Genomic DNA, 24,126 nt, shown 5'->3' on the forward strand with positions numbered 1-24,126 from the left:
AGCTTTGCCATGTATAAGAATCTCACATATTTTAATCAATGTACTTGGAAGCTTAGCCATGCCTTAGTGAATAGGATCACTAACTGTATAATTACAATAATGATCAGTACTTTAAGTGGATTAGCATCAGCCTGTTATTGGTAGCAGCATGGAAGGCTACAAACATCATTTGGAAGCAGTTGTGGTGTTAATTATTCCAGAGGATCTTTTGCCTTGTACCCCTTGACTGAGGAATGGAGAAGCAAAATATACATTTCAGGGCCTGCAAAGATAAAGATGTAGATGAGATCATGGGCAAATGGACAAAGCAATCTTTTCCTTACATCTCAATTACATCATGGATAAGCAATGCATTGCAACGTTGTTGGTGTTATTGTTAATTACTGCTACGAGGTTGAGTCAATGTTTTGATCATTATACCCCTAGAATTAACCAACAAGTATTTTGTGGAATAGGATCATTAACGTTTATGTATGGAGCAAAGCAAATAAGCCACTGAGTAACGGACAGAATATTCATCTAAATCAGAAGTGCCAAACCAGAGGCCTGCAGGCCAAATCTGGCCTTCCTGGGTTCCCAATATGGTGCTTCAGGGCTCCTCAGAGAGCCACACCCCTTCCCTGGGCCCCACCCCCCTTCCCCCCAACCACCAATCATTTGGTGGTTTCCCAGCTTTTGCATGTTGTTGTTTTTTTTTCCCATGCGGCCCCCAAGAGTTTCTTCAAAATGGAATTTGGTCAATTGACTCTAAGGTGTGCAGCCAGATGTCCTAAAGTGATGACTTCCTTGTAGGGATGTACGAAAGTGACTTAGCTTTCGCGGATTATGTTGATGGTGGGGGGGGAAGCGTTCCGTCCCTCCCCCCAGAATCCTGGCCGGGGGGGAGGCGCTCCGTTCCTCCCCCCGAAATCCTCGAATGGCCGGCTGTGCGGATTTCCGGCCGCAGAGGGCTCTGGGTAAAAAACAACAACAACAACCGTGTACGCAAATGGCAGCGGCTACGGCCGCCGCCATTTGCGTTCCTTCTTTTTGGCCATCTTAATCTACGTAAATATTTACATAGACTATGACAGCGAAAATCAAGGAGAATGCAAATAGTGTAGCGGGCGCTATTTGCATCCCTTTTTCATTCACTGTTTTAGCCTACGTAAATCTTTACGTAGGCTAAAACGGCGAATCAAAAGGGGACGCAAATAGCGCCCGCTACACTATTTGCGTTCCCCCTGATTTTCGTCATCATAGTCTACGTAAATATTTACGTAGATTAAGACGGTAAAAAGAAGGAACGCAAATGGCAGTGGCCGTAGCCACCGCCATTTGCGTACAAGTTTTTTTTTTTAACCCACCCCCAACCATGATAGGCTACATAAAGATTTACGTAGCCTATCACGTCTTTTTTTTCTTTTTTTTTAAACCTAGCCATGATAGGCTACGTAAATCTTTACGTAGCCTATCACGTCTTTTTTTTTTTTTTCTTTCACAAGCCTGGAAGTGGCGGCGGTGGCAGCCGGTCAGAAGACCGCCTGCCGCCGCCAAAGCCGCCGCCACCCGGAAGATCTGCCCCAGGTAAGTCTCATCCCGGGGGGGATCCGCGGGGGGGCGGGGGGATCCGTGGGGGGGCGGGGGGATCCGCGGGGGGGGGCCATTCCGCCACAGATTTCGGGGGGCCGAATGCACTGGCATTCGGCCTCACCGAGATCCGTGGCAGAATTCTCTGACATCCCTACTTCCTTGTAATTGTTAAAAGTACAGGAGCCCTCTTTGGGCCAGACCCTGACAAGCCAATTGTGATCACTTGCACCCCATATCTTGCAGTTAGACCGATGAGATCCTCAGCTAAACAACTATCTGACTGTGTGATGCAGCACTCAACCAAAGAGTGTTTGATTGCTTCTCCATTCACAGAGGGCTGATTTCTGGTTGTATGCATCCTCTGTAAGGAAGAAAACATGCCACTCAATGAGAAGGTCTCTCCTACCCAGCAGCTGCCATTGCAGTCATCCTCCAGAGGGAGACAAGTAAAATCCAAAAGACAATACCGAGTTAAGTGTTGTTTTCCTGCTAAGCTAATCAGTTCTGTCTGAGGATGGAGGGATGGGTGCCAGCTGAAAATCAATGCCCTAAATCAACTTGGCATGCACCAGAGCATTGCCAAAGTGTCAGCTGCTAACAAGGGAATAAAGAAAACGGTTATTGGATGCTTAGGAGTCTTTTGTAAGTGCTTGTGTAAAATAACATATTTAATTTAATGCAAAGTTATAAACCTAATTGGGCTTTATGGACATTTCAGCGGGGAAGCCAGGAACAAGTTGTCTCCTGCCTCTGCTCAAAGAACTGTTTAATCCTGACTGGATCGTAGATCATCGTTATCAGACACGTGTCTGTAATATACAAGCTCAACTGTTCCTTCTATTCATGCTTTGGGGAGCTTTTCCTCATCTCTGCAGCCCTTGGCTACATGCAGCTTGTCCTCTCTCCCACAGTGGCTGGGTTCACACATCATGCTAACTGACACTCAGTAGTTGAGTGAGGGTGGTTGTTTTGAACCATGGGTTGTTTGTTGAACCGTGGGTTAACGTGTTGTCCAATCCCAGGACATTATCTGCAGTGTGGCATGTTAACCATGCAGTGTGGCTTATTTTTCTCAAATAAGCCACCATGGTTTGTTGTTGGGTAGTTCTGAGTGGTTAACAAGCCACCCTGCAGATAATTTCCTGGGTTCAGATGACACGCTAATCCATGGTTCAACAAACAACCCATGGTTCAGAACAACCCACACTCAGACACTGAGTATGGGTTAGCATGTTGTGTGAACCCAGCACCTTCTCCTCTCAGACTCCTCCGTCTGGACATCCCCCCTTCCCCTCATTCCTCTGGACCACTTCCTCTCCCAAGTCCCAACCTTCATTTCTTAAGCCCCCTTGCTTTTCTGCTAACCCTTCTCAGGAGTCTAGATTCTGCTTTCCTAGACCTTGTCCCTCCTCACCCCTCTTTCCCTAGGCCTTTCTTCCTGACAAGCCACTCATACGATGATCTGAGAGCTCTCTCTCTCTCTCTCTCTCTCTCTCTCTCTCTCTCTCTCTGTCCTGAGACAAGAATCCAGTGCAACTGATTGGTAGGAGATTCAGGACAGACAAAAAGCAAGCATTTCTTCATACAGTGCATAAGAAATACATGGAATTCATAGCCACAAGATGAGGTGATAGCCACTGACTTAGATTGCCTAAGGGAGGATTAGACAAATACATGGAAGGACATTCGATGTCTCCTAGTCACGATGGCTATATGCAATCTGTAGGATCACTTGCCTTTTGAGTACCAGCAGCTGGGAGCATGGAAGAAGAGGGTTGTTGCCATTCAAACTTGCTTGTGGGCTTCCAAGAAGCATCTGGCTGGCCACTGTTGGCACCTGGATGCTGGGCTAGATGTCCCTTGGGTCTGATCTAGCAGGGTTCTTCTGAGGTTCTTATGAATGGACAGCCAAAGCCATGGCAAAGCAGGCATGTCCTTCTCATGCATGTCCTTCTCAGGCATGTCCTCCTCAGGCATGTCCTTCTCAGGCATGTCCTTCTCAGGCATGTCCTCCTCAGGCATGTCCTTCTCAGGCATGTCCTTCTCAGGCATGTCCTTCTCATATTATCCCTTTAACTTTTGTACCAGGGAGATTCCTGTGGTCAGGGGTGCAGTAGCAAATTCTGAAGTACAGGTGGTCATCGTAACAGTCCCCATAACTATCATATTCTTCTGACATTGCCAGAGGAGTACAGGAGAAGACCACATGTGGCACTTGGAAGCGGTGGAGCAAATGCACTTGGTTGTGGGAAGAGCTCTCTGCCACAAGTGAGTAGGGGACAGGCAGGGGGTCACTGCCCTATTTGCCCCAAATATAGAGCCACCTCTGCTCCCAGGAGGGAACAAACGCTCTCTCTCTTTCTCTCTTTCTCTTTCTCTCTGTCTCTGTGTGTATTGTATGTGTATTTTGTAAACCTAATGGTTACACATTCAAGACCAAGCTACCCCAAAATACTTTTCATTGCAACAGACTCCACTCAGAAGGAACAGGGTAGCTTGAAGGCATCGCTGCTAATCAAAAAGTCCTGGCACGTTGGCCCCCTGAGCCCCGGCTCCACTACACCGCTGTCTGTGGTACGTGAGTGAGTTTCAGCAACAGGCAGTGGAGGCTGGTGGCTCCAATGTCACTGGGGCAGTGAATCCGCTCCCAGTTTCCATCAGAACCAGTCAGAACTCTGAAGGAGCTCTTCAGGGTATGGAAACTCCTTTAGAGTTCTGACTGATTCTGACTGAAACCTAGAGTGGATTCACTGACATCGGAGCCACCAACCCCCACTGGCAATGGGGTATTTCTTCTACAGCATGATGCAATTTCTCCTTTCACATGCCTGGCTTTTGCATTTTTTGTGTGCTCTGCAATCCAGGAAATAAATTTTTTAAATCCCAAGGCCCCTCCGGTTCTAATAAGTCTATTTCCATCTATCACTGTGGGTGGCCTCCTCTGCTCGCAGCATCAGATTAGCCCAATTTTCTTATCTTTCAAAATGGGGATTTGTTGCTGTGCAGTATAAGATTCGCTGTAAAACTGCCCACAAGCAAGCCATGTAGTCCTCATTCTTTTATTTACACCCAGACCAAATCACCCGAAACGTATTGCAAGCCTTGCAAGCGCTAACTCTGACAGACCACATTTTGGAGAAGTTTTTTTTTTAAAGGATGGCGCAAGCAGCAGCACCAGCAGCTCGCAAAATAAGGTAAGTCGTACTCCAGAAAATGATTGGACTCTGTTAGCATTCAAGGGGGTATGGACAGCACAGCGGGAAAGGACTAAGATGCACAGCTCATGTTATCATCACCAATGGGTGTTGCGGGTCATGCGTTGCCACCATTTCTCTCTGAATGTTAACCTTTTTCTCAGCGTTTGCCAAGCACCACAAATCTTCGGCCATCTGGAAGAGTGAGGGGGGGAAAGGGTTTGTCTTCATAGAATCATAGAATAGTAGGGTTGGAAGGGGCCTACAAGACCATCGAGTCCAACCCCCTGCTCAGTGCAGGAATCTAAGTCAGAGCATCCCTGACAGATGGCTGTCCAGCCTCATCTTGAATGCCTCCAGTGTGGGAGAGCCCACCACTTCCCTAGGGAATTGGTTCCGTTGTCGTATTGCTCTAACAGTCAGGAAGTTTTCCCTGATGTTCAGCCGGAATCTGGCTTCCTGTAACTTGAGCCCATTATTCCGTGTCCTGCACTCAGGGATGATCGAGAAGAGATCCTGGCCTTCCTCTCTGTGACCACCTTTCAAGTCGTCAAGTGGTTAACCTTCTTCTCAGCATTTGCCAACCACCACAAATTTTAGGCCGTCTGGAAGAGTGAGGGGAAAAAAGGGGTTGTCTTCAAAAGAACTTAGCTAAGACTTCCTCAGAATAGGCCATGGTTTGGAAATTCGGGGCACATCCCTGCTCACCCAGACAGTGTTCATTCTGTAGTGTGTTCATTTTAATCAGGGTTGGCAGACAGTTCTGTTGCTGTTCTTCTAACGTATCAAGAATGTAGAAACAGTTGTAAATTGTGGAATGGCATTGGGGGTGGGGGAGAAATGTTAATTGTGTGCTTCAAAAGAGATACACATGGCCATTTAACCCCCACCCCTTATAGGACCATTAGATCCACAGTCTGAAAATACCCAGCTGCACTACTGTGTTCACTCTCTAGACATCACAGCCTTCATCCTAACCCCATGCTAGAACACAGTGGTCTTGAGTCAGGGACTGGAGGCCCTACACTTTTTGGTCAACTGGGGCAGTTTGCTGGAGGTGGGAACTGCTATCTATAGCACCACCACTGCCAGCTATCTACAGCACCACCACTGCGGATGGCCAGAGGGTGGTACTACAGCTCCCTTCACAGGGTGCCAGGCTCAGGAAATCCCATATATTAGGAGTAGGGAACCATGTTTGGCCCAAGAGTCGGATTGGCCTGGGCCAGGACATCAAGGAGGAGTATTGATTGATTGATTGCATTTATATCCTGCCTTTTTTCCTCTTGCAAGGAACCCAAGGTGGCTTACATTATCCTCCTCCTCTCTGTTTCATCCTCACAACAACAACCCTGTGAGGTAGGTTGGGCTGAGAGTCTGTAACTGGCCCAAAGTCACCCAGTGAGCTTCCATGGCCGAGTGGGGACTAGAACCCAGATCTCCTGGCTCCCAGTCCATCACTCTCACCACTACACTACACTGGCTCTCAACAATGCACAGGACAACTGCCCAAAGTGGGTGGAGCAACTGCTGGCATGTGCCCCCCCTTCTCACATGCTCACATGCACCATTCAAACACAGAGAGACACATACCATCCACACACAGCCACACTGTACACACACACACACACACACACACACTTCCCAACCACATCTCCTCAGCTGATCCATGCATTTTCCCTCTGCATGACACCCCTGCCCCCTCTGCTATGGCCCTCGATGCCCCCACATCCCAAAGGTTTTTTTTAAGTGTCTCAAGCACTACAGAGCCCTCAACATGTCACATTTCACTTGTCTGCAAGCTACATTTGACCCTGTCAGGGCCCCTTTCTCAGCTCTCAGCAGGGGAAGGGGGTTATATATCTCCAACCTGCTGCAGAGCAGGGATACGCACTTTCCCCTGCCCCAGTGCTGAGAGGGATATTCCCTGTTCCCTGATCCAGCGCCAAGAGGGAGCTTCTCTCAGCACTGAGGCATGGGAAAGAGTTTATCTCTGAACAGCTGCTAATCGGAACTATGCCCTTTTGCCTGGGGAGAGGGGTGGGGCCCAGGAGAGGAGCAAGGAAGAGGCTGGAAGGCGGGGTGGAGATCCCTGCGCGCCATATCTGGCTTAAGGTACAACGCTCCCCATGCCTGATGTGAATCTTGGTTCCTGAGCCTATAAAGTGACAGGAAAAGGGCTGTGGCCGTCAAGAAAATGGCTGCAACCATCCCAGTCTTGGCATCTAGCTCATGCTGAAGTTTCTTCATGCAGTTGTGTACCTGAGTATGTGACTTCATGGAGAAAATAAGCCAGGAGGAAGGGTCTCCCCTGGCTTCGGTGCAGCTGAGGGAAAGGCAAGGCAAGGAAGAGGGAGGAAACCCAAGGTAGTCTGTCTTTAGCAAGAAGAGAAGTTGTCCCAGTTGCTCCAGAGGCAAGCAAACTGACCCCAAAATGTTTACGGAGGTCAGGGAATAGGGCCTGACCAGGTGTGGCCTAAGCAGACTTCCTTGATTGGTGTTGCCAATCCCCTTGCAGCTCCCTCTTTTGGCCAGAGTTGACTGGTGGTGCTAAATTCCCCTCCAGATGTCCCTGCCTCAAGTCCCTCCAAGTCACATGAACTGGCCCTTAGTACATGCAAGTTGGGTTGTTTTCCTCGGCAAACCGGTGGACACAGTCCACGCAGAGGCAAGCAAGAGATCAGGGCTGAGTCCTCCCGTTCCACATCACTCCTGCTCTCAGAGGGACAATTTCCCCACCCCCACCCCAGTTTCTAGTATGAAAAGCTAGAAGTCATGCCATTGTTTGCACGCCGTCATCCCTCTTAAACAGATTAGAATGATGACGATGCTGCCGCCCCTGCCCCCTTTTAGGAATGCACCAGCAAAGCCATTTAACATCCTGCCCTTTTCAGAAATGGAATGAGCAGTGAAAGATCAACGCACAGTATAAAGCAGAGGCCAGGAGAGGATTAGGGTTAAATATGCATTATTGCAAAGGTACAAGAGAAGAAGGTCATACCTCCCCCAGTCTGTAGTAGATACAGGATTAAACAGAGAGCCTTTAATCACTAATCTCGTACTGTACCTTTCAGAACCAGTACATAAAAGACAAACAGTGGTGAGTCACCTCTGGCTGTACAGCCTACAAATCACTGAGAAGGGAAGCTCAACAAGAGACATGGAGCTCAGGCTATCACTTCCTTAGGGTGGCTACTTCCACATTGCCAAAAAAGAGGGCAAAAGAGGACACGGATTTTCATAGTATTTGCGTATGGTAATATATATGTATAGATGCAAATTTAGAAAGGATTACTGTAAATTGAATAGAAATACAATTACGGATGTCAGAGAAATCTGCAGCAGAATCCAATGAGTTCAGAATCTATGAATCCGAGCCGTGGATTCCAAAGCGGACCAGCTGTTCTTGAGTTGCACAGGTTCTGTGGACCTGAGGACTTTTTTTTTTTACTTTCTGGAATTTTACACAAATTTAGTCATAGAAAAATAAGTTAAACAGAAAAAGCACGAGCCAAAAATGCGTATTTCCTCCATAGGCTAAAGCATGAAAATGCACATTGGGGGATTTGTGCATTTTGAGGGGGATTTGTGCATTTTCACAAGTGCAAATTAGTGCGAATTTGAGAAATTGGGAAAAATCTGATTCCATCAATGAACGGATGACAGAACAAAAGGCACCTGACAATCTGCAAAACACAGACGGAATGGATTTCACAGAATCCATACATCCCTAAACACAATACATCTCACCATTGTGGGAAGATTGTGACCAGGTGACCGGGTGCTCCGTCTGCTATCCAGGTACTAATGGTTGAAGGGCAACTTCAAGGCCCTTTCTGTTCTCCCTTCTTAGGGTCCTTTATCTTTGAAATGGACTTGGACTGAACAGCTCTTCAAAAGGAGGGCACCGAATAGAAGGCTATCCTCTGACAGCCTTTCGGATAGAGGACCGTCCTCTGCAAACTAGGCCACTTTCTAGTTAACACTCTCAAACTGTACATCCTTATTCAGAGTTCACCCCTAGATCAGGGCTGGGTACGTTTTGGGGCTCTGGGGCCAATTTCAACCCCCTGGACACTTCTCCCGTGGGGCGGGGGAGTGAAGTGGTGCCAGGCACCACTGAATTACATCAGCGTCAGCATCAAAACGATTGGCAGCAAATTTTCGCAGCAGACCATGACAGTGGCCATAAAAGGACACATTTAGCTTTAAAACAATGTGTGTGCCTTGTTTTAAAAGTAAATTTGGCCTATTTAGGCCACGGTCATTGTTTGCCACCAAATTTTGTGGCAAACCACGAATTGTTTTGCTGCTACTGCCCACAGCAGCACATGTGGAGGCAGTGGGGCTGCACATAAGGCCATCAGGGGAGCATGTGGACCATGGATCTCATCTTGCCCACTCCTGCCCTAGATTTTTAGAGCGGAGGCAAGCAAGGAAATTTCATGACAGTCCAAAATCTTGTGTACTGGCTGGATCTACACCACAGTGGCTGTCCCACACATTAGGGATGTCAGAGAAATCCACTGCAGATTCAAATGAGGCCGGATTCTTTGGAATCCAGCCTCAGGAATCTGGATTGGGACCACTTACCTCTGCTCCAGGAGGACTGGAGGCGGAACAGCACTTGGCTGCTTCTTGCCAGCCAGAGCCGTTCGCCTCCTCCCTGTCCCTGCCGAGTGCCACGTCTTTAAAAAAAAAAAAAAGTGATCAGGAGGATGTGCCCATACTTATACGCAAATAGAGTCATGAATCTTCTGTATAAGTCTATGTGTCCATAGGCTTATACGCAAGATCACCGCTCTATTTTGTGTATAAGTCTATGGGCACATGCGATCAGCAGGATGTGCCCATAGACTTATACACAAAATAGAGCGGTGAATCTTGCATATAAGCCTATGGGCACATAGACATCTATGCAAGATTCTTGACTCTAGTTGTGTATAAGTCGTGTGGCACAGAGTGGTAGGCAGCAGTAACGCAACCGAAACTCTCCCCACGAGCTGAGTTCGGTCCCAGCGGAAGCTGGTTTTCAGGTAGCCGGCTCAGGTCGACTCAGCCCTCCATCCTTTCGAGGTTGGTAAAATGAGTACCCAGCTTGCTGGGGGAAAGGTAGTTAGGACTGAGGAAGGCAATGGCAAACCACCCCACTGTACAGTCTGCCAGGAAAACGCCGAGGAAAAACGGCGTCCCTCTAGGGGTCAGTAATGACTCGGTGCTTGCACAAGAGGAACCTTTCCTTTCCTTTTCCTATGGGCACAACCTCCCGATTGACTTTCTTTCTTTGTTAAGACCTGGCAATCGGCAGGGACAGGGAGGAGGTGAACAGCTCTGGCTGGCAGGAGGGAAGGTAAGTGCCCCCAAGCCAGCTTCCCCCCCCCCAGAATCCGAGTGGTGTGGTGCCGCTCTGGAGGAGGATTCTGGAGGGGAGGAACGGATCGGCTCCCCCCCACACACAGATTCTCCACCGGAACAGACGGTGGGGAATCCGTACACCTCTACCGCACATATAATAAAATTGTTGAATGGATGATTTGACAGTCCATAAATCAATGGACTGGATGTCTTAATCTTCCACCTGGTTCACCAGCTGCCCATCATAGTCTTAGGATGTCAGTTCTATCATTCATGTTATGTCTTAGGCCCAGACAACATATTATATTTTCCAAGGGCCAAACATTTAATATTCTGAAACTTCGTTCTGGGCCTGCTTCCAAATAAATGTTCTTAGGATCAGTGTGTGTGATTACTTTTATTCTCACCCTTGCTCAAAGTGATGGAAGCCAGCTTTTCCATGAGAGTTAAATTTCAGAGCAAAACCAAAAATCAATATTACATTGTTAATCTGGTGCTTAGCTAGCCATGTCTGTCACTTTTAGGACCAAGAAGTAGTAAGTCAGTTAGTGTAGATTCTGTTAATTAAAATGTGAACAGGCTTCTCTTGTGAGGCTCAAATTGCAAAAAGGCCCACTAAAAGGACAGGACAGTAAAGAAAAAAACATATGCAACCTCTTCAGAAACAAAACAACTAGGAGCAAGCAAGATCATTACGTTTTTCAGGTCACCCTGAACCCTCCCTGGGCCTTTCTGAAAAGAAGTTTTTTAAAAATCCCTACGCCAAAAAAACTACGATCACTCTGTTATCTCCCATCCACAGCCCTTTTGGTCCCAAACTGGAAGGACAATTTTTGAACAAACATCGGAAGAGCAATCCTGTGTATTTGTACTCAGGACTAAATCACAGCAAGTTCAATAGGGCTTGTTCCCAAATAAGTTTGTGTAGGATTGTAGTCTTCAAGGGATTACAAAGAAGCTATGCTATGAATCTTTCAAATGACAAAAAAAACCCTCTCTATTTTAGGATGTGTTTGTAGACAGAGAACGATTTCACTCAGGGTAAGAAAATATTAACAGAAGTGGGAAAGAGAGGTGGGTATTTTTGTAAGGGGGGGATTTATCCATAGACAAGGCAGTGGCACCTTAATTTTGCAACTTGCAACAAGATCATAGAATCATAGAACAGTAGGGTTGGAAGGGGTCTACAAGACCATCGAGTCCAACCTCCTGCTCAATGCAGGAATCCAAGTCAAGATGGCTGTACTTCCTCTTCCCAGATCTACATGAGCTCCATTTGGGAGTTCAGATTAGTGCTGTTAATCTGAACCACCTGCCCCTTCACAACCTCTTCATCTCTCTATGAAAGAGGCAGTTGTTTTTCGAGGGGATGGGATTGCCACTTTCATGGGGATTTTGAGAATTTCAGATACATTTCTCAAGGTGCAGGGCTTCAGTGCTTACTATACCGTAAGGAGGAGGCGGGGGGATATGTGCATGCTCATTTTTACCATTTGTTTCCCCTTCTGTTCTGCTGCTGCTGCTGCTGCTGCTGCTTCAAATGACTTTTAACAACAACAAAACAAAACAAAAATGCCTGGCTTGCCTGTCAAGAACTCAGCAAGCAGCAGCACTGGAAAACCCCAAGGGAGGAAGTCCTGGTTAAGTCCTGGAGGGAGCAATCCTATGGTCATGAGACACTATCTAGAGGGCCATAGGATTTTTCAATTTCTGGGAACCAAGGCCGGAGCCTGGGCCCTGGGGTCTGAACACAGTTCTCAGAAACCACGCTTCCTGCTTTCACCCCCTCCCCCTCATAACCAGCAGGGTTCTTTCCACACCAGCTTCTTCTCCATGCTCAGAAACAGAGTGTAGAGAGGGTGAAAAGGGGATGGTCCCCAGGGAGGAGAGCGGAAGCCTCTTTACAGGGCTTCCTATGCACCGCATGGCCTCCTCCCACTCCAGCTCTGATGTGCGAAATTGTGCATCTAGCTGAAAATGCAAGGCAACAGAGCATGGAAGCAAGGGTCGCCTCTGTGCTCTGGCCACCATGCATTGGATAGGCATCAGCCTCCAAGTTCCAAGGCTGACATCTATCTCCATAAGACTGTGCCCTTAGGGGGCTTTCCAGAAAGCACAAGCAGCCAGAGAGGCTGAAAGGACAATAAAGCATGTACCCATCCCACCCCACCCTCAATCAGTTCCTAACAGTAAAGTCAGTACTAAAGCTCTGCACACTGAGAAATTTCTCCTAAATTCTCACCCCTTCCCACAATTTCTGGGTGCAATTTCTTTCTGCCCTGAATGGTTGAAAAGAAATCGCTGAAGAGAGCTTCAGCTACTGGGCAGAATAGAAATGTAATAAATAAAATAAATGGGTTGAAAATTTGAGCACAGTGCTAGTTCAGATTACACCTTTAGTTGACACACATAAGGGGTGGGTGATCACTCATCTTATGCAGGTTTATTGGATACTTGAACAGAGCTTTTGTGCATGTGGAGAGAGCTCTGTCCGCATGATCAGTTACCCCATCGGTGGCAGGTCATGTGAACCCCCTCCTGTGGTTTGAAGTGGTACAGCTCAAACACTGTTTTCCCCATGTCAGTAAGAACCAGGCTAGAGAGATACATCTACTAGAAGGACGAGCGAGTGTGCTTAGTTGTTGGACAATACGGTATGTGAGTATAAGTACTTATTATTGCATATATTTTGTGTTCGCTTCAAATTTTTGTGCTGAGTCCTGTTGGCTTCTTTTGTTTTGACAGCCTTTTCTTGCTGAGGGAGATTTCCAAACTGAGATAACAGCCAGCACATGTCTACAGTATTTTTGAATACTGTATATGTCTATGTTTTTTCTTGTGTTCAGTTTTGTTCATCTTGTATTTGAGCACTCTTTGAATACACTTTACGGAGGTATTGCCATTTTCTGTTGCTGCTAGAATTGAGGAGCACTTGTTTGTTTAGCATTCTTTTGTTGTGCGCCTGCCCTTTCCACCTTTGGTTTGCTTTGGTGCTTAGTTGCTGACCTGTGGTAAGGTTTGCACTGGACAACTTTGAGTGCCTGTGTAGTGGTTTCAATACAAAAAGCTCATTATGATAATCTCATCAGCTGTAGAAAGTGGAAATTCTCATGCATGTGGGGAGAAATGTGTTAAAGAAAATCTGTGAACACTGCCCCTGCAACAAAGAAATTAACGAGGGGTGGTCCTAGCATTAGGCAGAGTGAGGTAGCCACCTCAGGCAGCTGATTTAGGGTGTCAAAAAAGGGCAGCAAATGGTTAACTAGTTCATTTATTATTTTATTAATTAATTATTATTACTTTAGTTTATGTTTTAACAAATTTTGTGAACCCGCCAGTGGGCTTCGGCTGTTAGGCAGGATAGGAATGAAATGAAATGAATACATAAAAGTTTCAACAATTGGTTGAGGGGAGAGAGGTATTTGTGGCTTTTCTGACTGAAGTGCCAAAATCATGGGACCAGCCTTGAATATTATACACCTTGATGGAGAGGGGTATCATTTCCTACTACGTCTCAGGCAGTGGAATGACTTGGGCTGGCCCTGATTAATGGTGAAAGATCACGGCTGTAACTCCAGCCCAGTTCTGTGAAGACTTTACAAGACTACTGGAAGGCTGAGAACTGATAATTTTGCACTTAATTGTGCAATACACCTAGTGTGCAAGCCAAACAGTGGACCATAATGGGAAGACCATTTAAATATTGCAAATCTGATATTGCTTTATATCACGTACAATCCTGAAACTCTCAGCATCCTGCTAAATATAAAAGTGTGTTTTAGCAATGGTTTCCACAAATGAATGTAAATGGACATAAGAACCCATTCCAAGCCAGCTTACAAACGACCATTTACAGAATGAGGCATGCATTGTGAAATATTAGTTTTTTATTACTTCTAATAAACAGCAAAATAAGTCTCTCTCTTTCAGCACGTGAGCTAGATTTTCAATAAGAAAGGCAAAGTGTGTGTGTGTGTGTTGCTCTCTATTAGATTCCACAGAAATCAAGCTGAAATCTGGTTCAGGCTACTAAAATTAGATCTAAAACAATTTAATTTGGTTTCAAGAGTGTTTTTCCCCCCTTCTGTCACCTAGCCTGAGGACACAAAGAGATAAAACACCTTGAGTTATTATCACTTTATGGGCACCTCCATCACTGAGTGAGGATTACACAGTATTATACTGTATATTTCTCGGTGGTTTGGCTGAAGCTGTATTAGCAGTCAACAAATAATGTGTTTTCTCCCAAGTCTTTTAAGGCACTGACCCTTCTTTTACTTTTCTTCTCTCTTTTTTCCAATATACTTTGAGAAATGAAATATAGCTTGTAGACTTATGCGTGTTCCATTTTAGTGTTCCATTTAGTGTTTCAATGTTATCAAAAATAAAACAAAAAAGTCATTCACCACTACAGAGCCCTTCTGAATGGAGTGAGAACTAACTTCTCTCTGAAGCATCCACTAAGACTTAAGATCAGCAACAGAATCCTTGCTCTGTGTTCTGTCATATTTATTGGTATTGCAGTGGACACAAGAGACAAGTCCTTTTCTGTAGTAGTGCCAAAAATGTGCCACACCCTCACTGGGGGGAATCAAGGCCCATCTGTTGTAGCAGACCTGTTACTGTTGGTGGTTTCTGTGTTTGAACTTTTAGCTGATTTGTTGATGTCATTTATTAGTTTCTTATTATGTGTGTGTTTATTATTTACATTTAATGGCAGGTTTTTTATTTGTTTTATTTGTTTGTTTGTTTAATCCATTTCTTACCCATCTTTCAGGACCATGGTCTTCCAAAGGCGATTTACAACACAAAACAATACAAACATAATAAAATCCTATTAAATATAAACAATTTTAAATGTAAAGAACAGTTACAATAAAGTGCACAAACAAAATATCCACCAGGTATGATAAAATACAGTTACAAAATATAATTCAATGGATACCTTAAACATTTTCAATTAAGAGTCAGGGAGACCAAATGAGTTTTTAAAACCCTCTTAAAAGCAGCCATAGATGGAGCCAGCCATATATCTCTCAGGAGACAATTTCTTAATGTAGGGGCCACCACTGAGAAGGCCATATCTCTTGTGCTCCTGCTGCAGCGTGGAGAACAGGAATGAACTTATGATGTAGAGTGCAGAGAAGATGAGAAATGAAAGCAGAAAAGCATATTTCAACCATAGTTTGCATGTTGTGGTTTGGGGAGCTCAAACCCATGGTGTAGGCTCTTAACAATGGTTAGCACAAACCATGGTTTGATGTGATGTTTTAATTGAGACACTGTAAACTACAATTCTGCTCCAAGCTCCTCTTGAAGAAGTGTAACCAATGCAATAAATAAACATGTACATGTTGAATCATTGACATTCATGGGACTTCCTTCCACATAAATATGTTTAGAATTGTGAGATAAAAGTTGGGAGAAAGGGGAAATATTGTCTCCACCTCTTTGTGCTACAGAAGCTCTATTCCCTGAAGTAGAAATTCTCTTAAGCAAAAGATGTGCCCCCACATAACAGGATACCTTGTCCAAGAAACCCCATAAGCATTCGGCTTAGATGTGCGAATACATAGAACTATATTTTTCTGTGAGAATGAGTTAAAAAAAAATATTAGTGGAGTTAGGAAAGAATGGCTACCATCATTACACTGCTGCCCATTTTGGACAACTGCAGATTCCTAAAAATGGAGGAATTAAGCTTTTCCCATCTCTCCAGATTCATTTCTAGAGTTGAGATCTATCCCACTCCCAGGAACACTGAATCCTATGATAACTGCACTCAAGGCCAGGGTCAAGGGCAGGTATCTTTGGACACTGTCAAGGGTCCATGGTGGCCTGCTGACAAAAGCCCCCTGGATTTGCTCCTCCTCTTCACCACTGCAACCTACATGTTCACCTGCCTCTCACCCTGGCCCAGATGGTGGTGGTGGTGAGAAGGAGGAGCAGTAGATGCCACTGCCTACTCGTTCACTGGCTCTCCGCCTGTCAAGCAAGCAAGTGGTAGCAATGATGAGGATGAGGAGCAATAGCAGCTGATGACAATGGTGGTGAGAAGGTAGATTCACTGAGAGAGGGGGCCCATGGAGGGTGTCTTGCCCAAGGGTTCTCAAAAACCTAGAGCCAGCATTGATAGCACTCATTCAGTAATCTGGAATCGTGCACGATTTCCAAATTGTAGGGTGCCCCTCCCTTCCCATTTCTCTTTTTAAAACAATACCATTTAAGAAATGTCCAACATGCAAAATAGCTTAGAGTAATCAATTAGAATACCATGATAATGGCGGTAATTCAGTAGAACATCATTAATGCTGATGTAGCAAACTATCGGTCATCATCTGTCTAATCCTTGCCACTTATTCAGAGAATGTTTTAAAACATAATTATTAATAGTGCTCATTAACGTCTATGCAAAAAGAGCAGACCATGTTTCCGAATATTTATGAGGATTTGGGTGAGAAACTGCTGCATTTTCCATTCTTCCTCAGTTTCCTTAAATCAGGGATCCATTAACAATATTCTGTAAGCTATAGCACCGCTTCAGTTACAGGGGAGGGTCACAGGTTTGCCCACTTCCTTATTTTACTGTTGCCTTCCTTAGCTACTGTTTTTATAAGGCTACAGAGGTGTGTAATTTGGCCAAGTGGACCCTGTGAGTTTCATTAGAGCCCTGCCTCACCTCTTCCCCTATTATCTGAGCACTGTATAGAGTAGGTCACAGATAGGCAACCTGGTGCCCTCCAGACGTTTTGGACTACATTTTCCATAAATCCCAGCCAGCATGGCAAATGGTCAGGGATTATGGAAGTTGTAGTCAAAAACATCTGGAAGACACCAGGTTGCCTGCCCTGCTGTAGATGAAGCCCATCTCTCTATAGACATATTTTCTTGCCTAATGTCAGAACCAACAGTAACTATTTTTCCACTGCAGGATGGGGGAAATGTATCACGGATGTATGACCTCGCCTCACTTCAAACAAATGCTTTTCAGTGGAGTCCATTCACACATTCACTTCCTGTCATCAAGCATACAGCAATCAAGTTTAGCAAAATCAAGTGATTATATGCATGTGTGAATAAACCGCATGTGAGGAGCGGGGGGTCACATGGGGGTGTTGCATGCCATGCAGGCTTACTCGGCCTCTGGTGGCCATGCCACTTGCCACCTGTGCATTCTGAGAGCATCAGAAGAGGCTGTGTGCGCATACAACTCCTCCATGTGAGGGTGGATCATGATTGGACCAGGATAGTATGTGCATAGAGCCCCTTCCAACATCCTCCTAATGTGCAGGTCCTGGGGACATGGCCACCATTAGAAGGAGGCTGGGCTAGCCTGTATGGGCCCACAACCTCCCTCATATGTACTTTCGACTTGTGTGGGGAGTCATCTGAACTCTCCTCCCCACCCCCATGGGAAATCAACCATTGTTCCTTAGAAATGGCACTGCTGGATTTCATTATAAGTTTGACTGTGTGGAAATCATTGTCATTAAGTTTAACCATACTGTGTGTAAGTGAAAATAGGTGTTGAGATGGATGTTCATGAAAATACTTATGGCTCATGAGTACGTTCTTGTACAAAGTGGATTAATGAACCTGATCTTTGCCCCTGTCCCCCTCAAAAGAAGCCCAAACTGAATGACCAGGATATAGTTGCTTCTGGCCCTCACATACATCAACAGCACTACTTTACAAACATAGATACTAAATACTTATTTTGTTACACTTGATGTACAGACTTGTTGATTTTTACACATCTGTGTTTATGTGTCTTGTTAGGTTTTATCATGTTAATTTATTGACCTGTTATAGACCATGTTATGGATGTCTTTTGAATGGTGGTGCTAGGAGCCCCCCGTCAGGAAGCACCCCAGACCATAATTTGGCAATATGAGAATCAGCCTGGAAGGAACCTCTCCACCTCTTCTCTGCCCATGTAATACAATTTTCTCCTTCCCTTATTTTTTTATTGAGGAAAACCATAAATTGTCATCACACTGAATTAGAAATCTATAGTTTGTGGTTGCCTTGCAAAATAGATAACCCTGGTTTACCATTCTGCTTGCAGGCAAGCACAAACCATGGTTTTGTGGTTAGGATGAAATGGCAGACCTTGCCACAAAAAAAGGAAGGGAGGGAATTGCAGTGTACAAAGAGGGGAAGGAACAAACATGCCTGAGGCTCCTTCAAGGCTCATTCTCTTATTGCCAACCGGTGTGAGAGTTGGTGTGGTACAGTGGTTAGAGTGTTGGACTAGGACTCAGGAGATCCGGGTTCTAGTCCCCACTCAGCCATGAAGCTCACTGGGTGATTTTGAGCCAGTCACTGACTCTCAGCCTAAACTACCTCACAGGGTTATTGTGAGGATAAAATGGGGAGACAAGGATCATGTAAACTGCCTTGACTCCCTTGCAAGAGGAAAAAAGTTGGGATATTAATGTAATAATAGAATTTATAAAGTAATAATAATCCATGAACTGGTGTTATGACAGAACTGAGCCACCGAATTTCTAAGGTGCATGGACATAGCAGCTTACTGCATTCAATGGAAACTTCTCTTAAGCTTTGTTGTCTCCACGTGAAAGGACTATTGAGTTGCTTAAAGGCATAAGTGAAGGTTTCAAACAAGTGTTTACTGCAGAGGAACAAACATGGGAGTCCTTAATGTGCAAAGTATGCTGTGCTAGCAACTTGTGTGAAGGGATTACTAGCACCTAACCAGTTGGAAGGAAGGGCTTTCCATGTAAGGTGTTGAAACAATCTGTAAAGGAATGCAGATGAGAGCTGACTGCTCAAAAAGCACACCCCGCACATTACAATATATTTCATATACTGTATGTTGCATATATGAGGGCCCTGTCAAGAATAAAGAAAATCAGAAAAGATTTTCAGTTTGAAAGTATGCAGAAGCCATAGAGTGTCCAGCCATAACAAGCTGTTATTATTATTATTTTACAGTGGCATAAATGTATATAGCACTTCAAAACGTGACATAAGATTGGATCCCTGGCCCTTAGGAGCTTACAATCTAAATTTTGCAAGTGGTAAAGGCAACAGAGGAAGAGGGGGTGAAGGGAGGGTAAGACAAGGGTAGCAAGGGACGAATGTAAGTGAATGCAGTTACTTATGCTTGGTTGTAGTTGGGGGTTAATGTAAAATTGATGCCAAAGAAATATTCCAACTGCCATAGCTGAGAAAATCAACCTGAAGAAAACCTCATGTGCACTGTCTCTCTCTCTTACTGTCATTACAGAAAAAGTAAGCATTTTGTCGACTTTCATCGCACCCTTCAAGTATTTAAGTCCTGGTGCAGCAAATATGGAAGACGAAGACAATTTAAGTAAGCAGTTTCTCTTCTTCATATGGAGGTGAATAGTAGAACCAATAGGAAGCATTGTATAATATGTGTGTGGGATAGCAGAGGATACAAATCTTACATTTTGGCTTGTACATAGTGGTAAGAGCCAGTTCCAAACCCACCATTTTGGCCCAGCAGGATGAAGAATTCCAAGCTATCATTGTGCAGACTTTGAGTGGTCCCTCTCATAACCCGGGTTGGGTGGGATATCCACTAATCATGGGTAGCACTTCTTTCTTCACTTTCCCTATAGGTTCTGTCCCATAGTATTCTGACATGTTTTCCATTGGATCTATTGCATAGTATTTGTTTATAGAAAGCTTTGACATTTTGAATTTGACAGTTGTTTAGCAATACAAATAAATACATAAATACATAAGAATTGGCAACTGAATTATGCTTCCTCTTTCCTCCACTTCTCTACCTGCGTTTACTTCTGTCAACAGTGGAGTTACAGCCTCTACCACCCTGGTACAAGCACGTGCTGCTTGGAAGTCTACGTGTTAATGAAGTGGACCACAGATGGGTGGAGCTAATTGCATGTTTTTCCCATGCAATGGCTGCCTAGCTGGGAGGAGGGGTAATGATTGGGTGGGAATAGCCCACACAATTGGCCATGCCCACACTGTTACATCGTTCATTCCCAAGTAGGGAAGGGATCACACCAAAGACAAGTGGCTCCCATGTCACTTCAAGCATGTACAGGTGAGGCCACAGTCTCATTCAATCTTATGCATCTCCCCTGGGTAGGTAATATCCATTGCAAGAACCATTGGTGCATCTTCCTCCTGGAGGATATGCACACGATTGATTCCAGGTGAGCCGCAGGTACATGGGGAAGAGTATTTATTATTTATTAGTAATACTTCTATACCACTTAATATCATAAAACCTCTAAACAGTTCACATATAAATATTAAAAGCCACATTTAAATACACTATTAAAAACCATTTTGGCTGCAGGTACAATACAAATCATCTTTAAAATACACTATTAAAAACATTTCCAACTACAACAACAATACAAAACAATACAAGGAACAGTAAAATGGAGCAGCATATGATTAATTGCAAAAAAAAACACCCACAAATCCTGTGCATTTTCAGGAGGCCTTGAAACACATCACATTTTCTGCCTCCCAAAATCCACAGGGGAGGGTTTTCCAGAGGGTGGGTGCCACCACCAAGAAGGTCTGCCTTCAAGGTATTACATGGCGACATTCTGTTGGCCGCAGAACAACCAGCAAGGCCTCCTCCGATGACCTTAATGGTCAGTTGGGTATATATCGGGGGAGGCAGTCTGCTAGGTTTCCTGGCCCCAAGTTCTTTAGGGCTTTGTATGTCAACAACATAACTTTGAACATGGCCCAGTAGCCAATAGGTTGCACACTCCGGGAGAGAGTGCAGGACAGGAAGGCCTGGCGTCCTATGGTCCATGGGGTCACGAAGAGTCGGACACGACTGAATGACTGAACAACAACCTGCTCCTCAGCGTGTGGTTTTGTTTTGTTGCATCCAAAACAACTCTCACTGGTACATTGTCATGCACTCTGCCAGTAAATGTTGGAGGGAAAGAACCTGAGATGAGATATATTTGAGATGAACGAAAAATAGAATAATTAAAAGAAAGTGGAACCACCTGGAGAGCATGTGGCATATTATCATATTCCATCAGCCCAAACTTCAGTCTGTAAGCATTATCTTACCTTCTTATTGTAACATATTGTAACATAATTATTGTAACATAATTCAGCATCAGCTATCAAATGGCTCCCTTTACTCGTTGGAAACAATGAAGAAGGGAATCTATCTCTCCTTACAAATCATAGGTGGAGAAAGTACATTTTTATCTGTGCTTTTTTTTTTTAAGTGTTTTTATACCACTCCTCACCCAAAATGGCTCCCAGAGTGGCTTACATATAATCAATGAAAGAAGACAGCCCTGCCCTCAGGCTTACTGTCTAAAAAGACAAGACACCCAAGGAAAAAGGAAGGGGGAAGGAAGGGGGGGGGATATTACTTTCAACAGGGCTAGGGGAATTAGGGATGGATGGACTCACCTGCGCCTGCTGCGCACAGGTGCTCTCCGAGTCGCCACAGCAGCCCTCCCCCGCTTGCTGTGCCTGGAGAGCTCAGTGTGTGGTCTGGGAGCACCCCACAGCCACCCGCTTCTCACTGTGAGCCACCATTGTTACAAAAGATTGGAGCCCCAAAATTTCTGTATATTTAATGTTGTTCAGAATCATAGAATAGTAGGGTTTGAAGGGGCCTACAAGACCATTGAGTCCAACCCCCTGATTGGATTCAGCAATCCAAGTAAGAGCATCCCCGACAGATGGCTGTCCAGCCACATCTTGAATGCCTCCAATGTGGGAGAGCCCACCACCTCCCTAGGTAATCGGTTCCATTGTTGTATTGCTCTAACAGTCAGGACGTTTTCCCTGATGTTCAGCCAGAATCTGGCTTTCTATAACTTGAGCCCATTATTCCGTGTCCTGCATTCTGGGATGATCAAGAAGAGATCCTGGCCTTCTTCTCTGTGACAACCTTTCAAGTACTTGAAGAGTAATATCATATCTCCCCTCAGTCTTCTCCTCTCAAGGCTAAACATGCCCAGTTCTTTCAGTCTCTCCTCATAGGGCTTTGTTTCCAGTCCCCTGATCATCTTTGTTGCCCTCCTCTGAACCCTCTCCAGTTTGTCTGCATCCTTCTTCAAGTGTGGTGCCCAGAACTGGACACAGTACTCCAGATGAGACCTAACTCTCAGTGCTGAGTAGAGGGAAGCTAGTACTTCACGGGATTTGGAAGCTATGCTTCTATTAATGCAGCCCAAAATAGCATTGGCCTTTTTTGCAGCCACATCACATTGTTGGCTCATATTCAGCTTGTGATCGACAACAATTCCAAGATCCTTCTCGCTTGTAGTGTTGTTGAGCCACATATCCCCCATCTTGTAACTGTGCATTTGGTTTCTTTTTCCAAGGTGCAGAACTTGGCATTTATCCCTATTAAATTTCATTCTGTTGTTTTCTGCCCAGCGCTCTAGTCTATCCAGATCACTTTGAATTTTGTTTCTGTCTCCCAAGGTATTAGCTATCCCGCTCAATTTTGTGTCATCTGCAAATTTGATCAGCTTTCCCTGCACCTCCTCATCCAAGTCATTAATAAAAATGTTGAAGAGCACTGGGCCCAGAACTGAGCCCTGTGGTACCCCGCTCGTTACCTCTCCCCAGTTTGAGAAGGTCCCATTGATAAGCACTCTTTGAGTCCAATTCTGTAGCCAACTGTGGATCCACCTGATGGTTGTTTCATCTAGCCCACTTCGAGCTAGTTTGCTCATAAGGATATCATGGGGCACTTTGTCAAAAGCATTGCTGAAGTTGAGGTATATTATGTCCACAGTATTCACACTGTCCACAAGGGAGGTTGTTGTTGTTCAGTCGTTCAGTCATGTCCGACTCTTCGTGACCCCATGGACCATAGCACGCCAGGCCTTCCTGTCTTGCGCTGTCTCCCGGAGCGTGCTCAAGTCCATATTCATTGCATCAGTGATGCTATCTAGCCATCTCATCCTCTGCCGTCCCCTTCTCCTTTTGCCTTCAGTCTTTCCCAGCATCAGGGTCTTTTCCAGAGACTTTTCTCTTCGCATTAGGTGGCCAAAATATTTGAGCTTCAGCTTCAGTACCTGTCCTTCCAATGAGCACTCAGGGTTGATTTCCTTTAGGATGGACTGATTTGACCTCCTTGCAGTCCAGGGGACTCGTAAGAGTCTTCTCCAGCACCACAGTTCGAAAGCATCAATTCTTCGGCGCTCAGCCTTCCTTATAGTCCAGCTCTCACAGCCATACATTACTACTGGGAAAACCATAGCTTTGATTATACGGACCTTTGTCGGCAAGGTGATGTCTCTGCTTCTTACTATGCTGTCTAGGTTTGCCATAGCTTTCCTCCCAAGGAGCAAGCGTCTGTTAATTTCATGGCTACAGTCACTGTCTGCGGTGATCTTGGAGCCCAAGAAAATAAAATCTTTCACTGCTTCCATTTCTTCCCCTTCCATAGGCCAGGAAGTGATGGGGCCAGATGCCATGATCTTCATTTTTTTAATGTTGAGTTTCAAACCAGCTTTTGCACTCTCCACTTTCACCCTCAACAAGAGGCTCTTTAGATCCTCTTCGCTTTCTGCCATTAGGGTGGTATCGTCTGCGTATCTGAGGTTGTTGATAATTCTCCCGGCAATCTTAATTCCGACCTGTGATTCATCCAACCCGGCATTTCTCATGATGTACTTGCATATAAGTTAAATAAGCAGGGCGACAATATGCAGCCTTGTCATACTCCTTTCCCAATTTTGAACCAATCAGTTGTTCCATGTCTGGTTCTTACTGTTGGTTCTTGACCCTCATACAGGTTTCTCAGGAGACAGGTAAGGTGGCCTGGTACCCCCATCTCTTTCAGAATTTGCCACAGTTTGTTGTGATCCACACAATCAAAGGCTTTAGCATAGTCAATGAAGCAGAAATAGACGTTTTTCTGGAATTCTCTTGCTTTCTCCATGATCCAGCGAAAGTTGGCGATTTGATCTCTAGTTCCTCTGCCTCTTTGAAACCCAGCTTGTACTTCCGGTAGTTCTCGGTTCACATACTGCTG

General features: G+C 45.0%; 1 protein-coding gene across 1 annotated transcript in view; it reads left to right on the plus strand.

Annotated features, from left to right (window-relative positions):
• Nucleotides 1–24,126, plus strand: part of ADARB2 (adenosine deaminase RNA specific B2 (inactive)) — a 635,707-nt gene that overhangs the window by 417,612 nt on the left and 193,969 nt on the right. The window contains exon 3 of the mRNA XM_084855086.1: nucleotides 19,375–19,461. Coding sequence (XP_084711212.1) covers nucleotides 19,375–19,461 — 87 coding nt within the window. The remainder of the gene's footprint in view (nucleotides 1–19,374; nucleotides 19,462–24,126) is intronic.

This window comes from Heloderma suspectum, chromosome 5, assembly GCF_057233095.1.
Source record: "Heloderma suspectum isolate Gila_16-S chromosome 5, 16-S_ref, whole genome shotgun sequence".
NCBI classification, from domain to species: domain Eukaryota; kingdom Metazoa; phylum Chordata; class Lepidosauria; order Squamata; family Helodermatidae; genus Heloderma; species Heloderma suspectum.